Below are 6,887 nucleotides of genomic sequence, written 5' to 3' on the forward strand. Positions count from 1 at the left end.
TGGCCAACGGCCGCACCGCCGTGTCGAGAACCATCACGGCCCGCGGCGTCACCACCGACGGGCAGCACCGAAGCCGGCCGAGGCGCACCGCCGCCGACCATCACCGCCCGAGCAGGGGAGGGCCGCGCGCGGGGAGACGCATGCCCACCGCCGCCAGCACCTCATGGACCGGCGGCGCACGCTGACGGCGGCGGGAGGAGGGAGGGACGTAGGGGAGAGCTGGAGAGGTGCGAGGGAAGGGCCCCCGGCCGCCTCGCTCGTGGAGCCCGGGGAATGGAGGGGGCGGGGGGAGGAAAAGGGGAACGAGAGGGGGAAGGGGTTGGCAGCTCCGGCGGGCTCCGGCCGCCGCCGCCGCGGCTCCGCGCGGGGAGCCGGCGGCGGCGGCGGGGGAACCTTAGGAGCGGGGAGCGGGTCTCCACGGTTCTGTAATTTTAGCGAAGTGGTAGCCCGGGACAATGATTTTTCAAATCAATCAGCAACAACTGGCCTATAGAAACATACCAATCTTGCGTGCCCTCCCACCACCTAGAAAAAAACTCCACCATCCGATACCGTAGCATCAATATAATACATGCAGGTACCTACGTAGAAATTTCCCCACATAAATGTGGGTTTGTTAGCGGATAACACAAAATCACACCGCAAAAGGCCCACCAAATCACTGTGTTATAAAAAAACACTCCATCATCTCCCTGCCCCGCCGAACTAAATGTACCATCAATTCAAAAATATAAGGGGTATTAGTTTTTTGTTAAGTTAAATTCCTTTGACTTTGACCAAGTTTAGAGCCAAAAATATCGACATCCACAATATTAAACAAAAAAATATGGAAACCCATTTCATGATGAATCTAATAATACCGATTTGATATTATTTATTTTGATATATTTATCTACAAATTTGATCAAAGTTAAAAGGGTTTGATTTTTTTAAAAGCAATACACATTGCATTTTGAAACAGAGTGGATTTTTTTAAGATACCCAACAACCTCAACGGCGCAGCAAAGCGTGTCCAACCCTTCTAGTACTTGGAAGATTCTTTATTGTCCTCATGAGACTCTGAACCTTGCAGTAACGTTATTATGTTTTAGAGGGAAAGCACGAGGCCATGATGCAAATACAAAGAATGATATTGATGATCTCTTATCAATTGCAGGATCTGCACTTGTGTTTTTAAAAAGGTCCCGACTTCATATTACTAATGTAGAGTTGTAATGAGTACGTGCATATAAAATATTTCTTTTCTCGTGAGGAGTTCGTGCATATAATTGCTGGCCGTGTGGAATCAATATAATGGAGTAGCATGACAGCACGATGCAAATCAATTATAGTTACCTAGATGCACGGATGCACCAAATTCAACTGAAAACTGAATTGACAAGAACGTCACAGGGATGGTTGTCGGAGTAATTGACCACGGTTAGCCTCATCGGCACCCCATGGCATTTCAAGACATCGGGGCTAGCTGCGCCCCTCACACCTCCCGGACGAAAGGCCGACCCTTTGGTCCGCCTGGTCCGATGGGCCGGCTGCCAGAAGGCGGCGAGCTCTTAGCAGGCGGCCCCTCGTCCCCTTAAAGTTTGCAGCCACTTAACCACGACGAGACGGGGCATGGCTGCAGTACGACCTGCCACCCCCGAATCCAGGGCGGAACGTGGCCACAATGCGGGTGTACCAAGCGGACACCCCTCGCCCAGCGCGGCACTGTTGCCACACAACCCATGACATCATCTACGTCAGGGATAGCCATGCTCCCACGATGGGCGATCGGTACGGCTCGCAGGCGGCGGCCCCTACCTGTCCGCGAGCCGCTAGCAGGCGGCGAATCCCAAGCAGGCGGCCTCGAGGGCGGGCCGACTCCTAGCAGGCGGCCCTCCTTCCCCTCGGAGTCTGCGCCCCATTAATCCGATGAGACGGGGTGTGGCTACCGTGAGCGCCCGCCAGGCGGTGGGACTGTAGCCATGCGCCCCCCGACAAGGCCTCCATCATCAGGGGCGAGGCTACAGTATAAAGCAGTCAACCAGGCCCGCAGGCGACGGGCCCTACCTGTCAGCCGAGTTCACGGCAGCCGGCGGGACCCACCAAGCGGCGGGCCCCAGCAGTCGGCGGAGAAGCCGGCGGCCAGAGACACTGACGGCCGGGTCCTACACCCGGCCGGATTACCATTGTACCCCTGGGGGGTAGGCCTATATAAACCCCCCAGGCTCACCCATGCAAAGGATTCAGAACCCTGGCCATCATACACTCACCCATAGAAAGAGAAGATAGAGCTAGCCTTGCCCTTCTTCCTCCTCTAGCCGAAACAACTCAAGGAGCACAGTTGTAGCTACTCTATTGACGATAGTCATCATGCGGAGACCCCGCAGAGCAGGACTAGGGGTGTTATCTCCACGGAGAGCCCCGAACCTGGGTAAGACTCGTAGGCATTCGAGGTCTCGCTCACTCCCGCTTCTAGAGCCCGGCGACGTACTCTTGTCCCCCTCCATGATAAGCCACCCCCTGTCATATGTCGCTAGATATCCCCGACAATGGTCTCGAGATTTGCCGTCGATAAGGGCCAGCTAGCGATGCCACACAAATGAATAGCACTAACTACCAGGGAGACCATCAGCATGCAAAGTCGCAGCAGCAGCTATTCATCAGAGACAAACAAAAGGTACAGGTTAACTCCAAAGAACTGGGGACACAGGTTTGAGAAACAGCTAACAGTCAAAATCCTGACCAGCGCATCAATCTTCAGTTGCCCTCCCTGCTTCAGGTGTTGAGACTTGCAGGTGTTGAGACTTGCAGGTGTTGAGACTTGAGAGACATACCACTCCCCCCAAAGCAAAAAAGCAAAGCAGATACCACTAACATCGCATTCTACGTTTGCCCCTGGGGTGAAGAGAGTCAACTTATGATTCCACCAGCAAGCAAGCACCAACCACCAATCTCACCAGTTCTCCATCATTTCATTGCATGCTCATCGATCTCATCATCTTGATCTCCTGGAATTAAACTGCACGTATGTGCTCGTGCACAGCTGCAGATCGTCACTGCCAGCAGTGGCTGAGATTAGTTAGAGACATGCCAGGCAGCGTCACAGGCTTTCATCTCACAATTATAGATGCACCTTGTCAGATCAAGCTCATTCCACGGGAATTCGTAGAACAAAATAATCAATCACCCAAAAATTGTAGCTATTCACAGTGACCGTTCTACTGATAAATGGTCACTTCCCAGTCTTACTATCTCAACGCCCGTGGGGACTTGACTGGGTTTCACCCAAGTAAAACACAGAGATGATCAACTGAATGTCAAACATATCCCCACCGCAGTAGAACGTCACCTTGAACAAAAAACGGATGTCTGAACGTTTCAATCAGGAATTCAGTTTAAGTTCTTCTTTCAGGGCAAATCTAATTCACTCAGACTACTTTTCTTATTGGATGTTAAGAGACACGTTAGGATTCCCAATCAAAGAACTATTTGAGAACTACTTAAGAACTTTTTTTTTGACACAATACACACCGATGCAAATCTACTTGAACATTCCTAATCAAATAACTATTCGAGCATGCATGTATGACGAGAATAAGAAATAATCGAGTAAACAACCGCGCCTTTCCTTGCTGCCAATGACATAGGACAAGAGAACGTGATAGGCCTAGGTAGGAGCACCCAATGCACCCTGAGGATGCAAAGGATCACATGTGGAAGTTAATAGCACTAGTGGAAACATACCAGCGATGCTCACCAGACAAACACAGCGTGTTGTGTTGGAGCCCAATGGTGAAGTCAACTGCTCCTCCACCACCAATCTCATGATCTGGATCTGACATCAAACTGCACGCTCGTGCAGATGATTTTGCTGCCCATAGTGGAGACATGACAAGGTGCCCATAAGCTCAACCACAGGCGAATAGTTGACGATACTACTTACACTGATCAGAAATTCAAAAGAAAAATCAGCTTGTCGGAGATGGGTGGCAACGGCGCAGCACCCCATCAGCGACGAGATTCCTGTTGTCTACAAGGCCAGCCTTTGCAAGGTGCTTATATAGAGAGGCAAACCATACCGGTTAAGCACCATTGCAGCAAAATTTCTTTTCTCTGAATCTCTCTTCCGTTTCCAGATACATAGAAAGCACACCACACCATCCCCCATTCCAGCCATGGCTAGCCAGCAAAACATCTTTTCTCTCAAGGCAAAGATCTCTTCACCTTCGGCTACCATTGAAACAATGTTCGATGACTTCAGGAGGTTTGTACTTGTGTACAATAGCATCGAGGAGATCATAAGCACCCAAATTAGCCTTTGCCAGAGCAACAAAGGTAAGCTGTGAAGCTCGAGCTCGAGCACTCTCTTGCACTGATCGACATCTGCAATGCCATCCTAGGGAGCTTTTCTAAGCTCAAGACAAGCAGTCATGAAATTACATTGGCTCTCGGGCCAAGATACATTGACAAGCAGTCCTTCATCAGTCTGACCAGGATGGGGCCAAAACAGTGGATGAAGATTAACAAGAAATCTCCTTCAGCGGACAAGGAGAGTTGCAGGGTGGTCAAACTGTTGGCTGGAGCAAGAGAGGTCGTTGCTTCAATGCTTCAGTCATCCATGCGGTTCCTACTGAAGCAAATTGTGATGCCGAGTTATAACAAGTGGTATCTTGTCTCCAAGAAGTTCCACAAGAAAAGACTTCCATGCAACGAGCAATTACTGAAACTGGAGTTTCGTTGATCTTGAGGGCAGTGCTTAGACTTTGTTGAGGTCATCGATCCAGAGCAGAGTTTCTTTTCTGAATGCTCTAAGCTTGTACTTGGATGATACATTGCCTACGGTTCACTGTGATAGGCACCCACCTTTTAGAGGATCAGTTTACTGTTTATGCTGCTGTGAAGATAGCTTGGACAATGTCTTCAAGAAAGAACAACTTTGGAGCATGTAACTCAGACGGATCTTCAGAATATACAATTAGTATTACTCAGAAATGCTCATCGTTGCTGGCGATCATGCAAGATAACATCATACTGTTTCAGATCAAAATTTGGAATGTGTCACTTGTTATCACAACAACAGCCAAAGGATCAGTGTGCAGTGATTCTGCTATCCATAGCTAAAGCAAGCCAGCACCAACACTGCAAGTTGGCCACGCAGGTAGCATGAGTTGTGCAGCATATAATACCTACATAATAAATTAAAAACAGCACAATACCTAGATAACACGTATGCAACTAAAATAAACATTTTTTAGCACACAATTATGTCAAGATCCACCAGTAGAGCCAACCATCCGGTTGATTCTTGTCACCAATTAAAAGAACATGACAATGTGATATCTCATTGGAAGAATAGCTACTGCACTACAGAATTTGAACTACACATGGGCGAAGATTCCAAATGTTGAACCAGATCTCACAAACTTGATATACAAAACTGTGGAGATGAGTTGGCATGATTCCTTGTGTCTACCATTCAAATGGCGTTGTATCATATTGTTCCTCTGTATAAATAGGCCTCAGAAGAAGGCTAAACACATCAAACCGAAAGGCGCTCTCTCATTCTCATATCTTCAAACCTCAAGTACTCAACACAGAGGAAAGAGTCTTAGTAACAGATATGGCTTGCCATCTTAGATCAGTTAGTTTGCCTTCTAGGCCTCACACCAAGGTCGAAGAGGAGCTGCACAGCCTAGAGGCAAGCATCTCTTCACCCTCCATGACCATCGAGACAATCTCTGATGGTCTGAGGAGGCTTGGAGACATCTACAGCACCATTGAAGAGATCATGTGCCTTCCTAGCAACCAAATTTGCTCTTCACAGCAAAGGAAGATGCTGGAAGGTGAAACCGAGTGCTCCCTTGAGCTACTAGATCTCTGCAATGCTATGTATGAGGACTTCACCGAGTTGAAGGCCATTATCCAAGATCTGCAAGTGGCGAGCAGAAAAGGAGATGACGCTGCTGTTCAAATCAAGATCCAGTCTTACACCCGCCTGGTGAAGAAGGCGAAGAAACATTTCAAGAAGGCCGCGAAGAAGGTTACATCTGACAAGGAGGACTGCAGGATGGTCAGGCTGTTGAGCGAGGCTAGGGAGATCACCACCTCTCTCCTCGAGTCAACAGTACACCTCTTGTCCAACAAATCGCAGTGCCAAAATGGTCTCTTGTCTCCAAGGCATTCCAGAAGAAGAACTCGGTTGTTTGCAAGGACGAACAGTTGCAGGTCCTAGATTGCAGTGTTGGAGATCTTGAGGCTGGAGCAGGAATTCTGTTCTGGAGATTGGTCCAGAGCAGAGTTACTCTCCTAAACATCCTTAGCTCATAGATACACTTCAACATCAGCTACTCTTGCACTATGCGATTGGCTTCCACCTTTTAAAGGATTGCTGATCTTTCCCAGTGTGTATATATATGTAGAAATGTACAGGATACTCCATACAGAAAGGAAACAAAAGTTTTGATCGAACTCATACTGTGAATTCAACCTTTGCATGTTCTGATATTCCGCACTGGTCCATAACTACCTGCTTGTTTGTACCTTGTATATTAATGTGGCCACGTAGCCTCACACCTGCTTAATCTCATGATTTTGTTTTAGCATCTTTCGCTTACATGGCAGGTCCAAACTACAAGGCAAGCTTGCAAATGGATAACATCCTGCTTTGTTTTTGTTTGCACCCAGCATTAAAAACACAATTACAATGATAGCGATACCAACTTCAAATTTTCTGTTGGCAAGGCTGTGGTGGTTGCAAAACTATTTGAAAACTTTCTGGAATCCTCGTGTACTTCTAATGATACTCAGTACTGGCATCCATATCATTTGAGCACACACATGATAGTGCATTATGTAGTGGCTGCGCACTACCTTCATTACTGACACCAACCAAATAAGTTAAGGGAGCG

The 6,887-nt window shown here is 48.1% G+C and overlaps 1 protein-coding gene across 1 annotated transcript; it reads left to right on the top strand.

Moving 5' to 3' along the window:
- Positions 1–3,603: 3,603 nt before the first annotated feature.
- Positions 3,604–6,539, top strand: LOC123170196 (uncharacterized). The gene has a single exon (XM_044588028.1). It carries the CDS (start codon positions 5,600–5,602, stop codon positions 6,209–6,211), a length of 612 nt encoding a protein of 203 aa, XP_044443963.1. The 5' UTR covers positions 3,604–5,599; the 3' UTR covers positions 6,212–6,539.
- Positions 6,540–6,887: the final 348 nt, after the last annotated feature.

This window comes from Triticum aestivum, chromosome 7D (assembly GCF_018294505.1).
Source record: "Triticum aestivum cultivar Chinese Spring chromosome 7D, IWGSC CS RefSeq v2.1, whole genome shotgun sequence".
Taxonomy (NCBI): Eukaryota; Viridiplantae; Streptophyta; class Magnoliopsida; order Poales; family Poaceae; genus Triticum; species Triticum aestivum.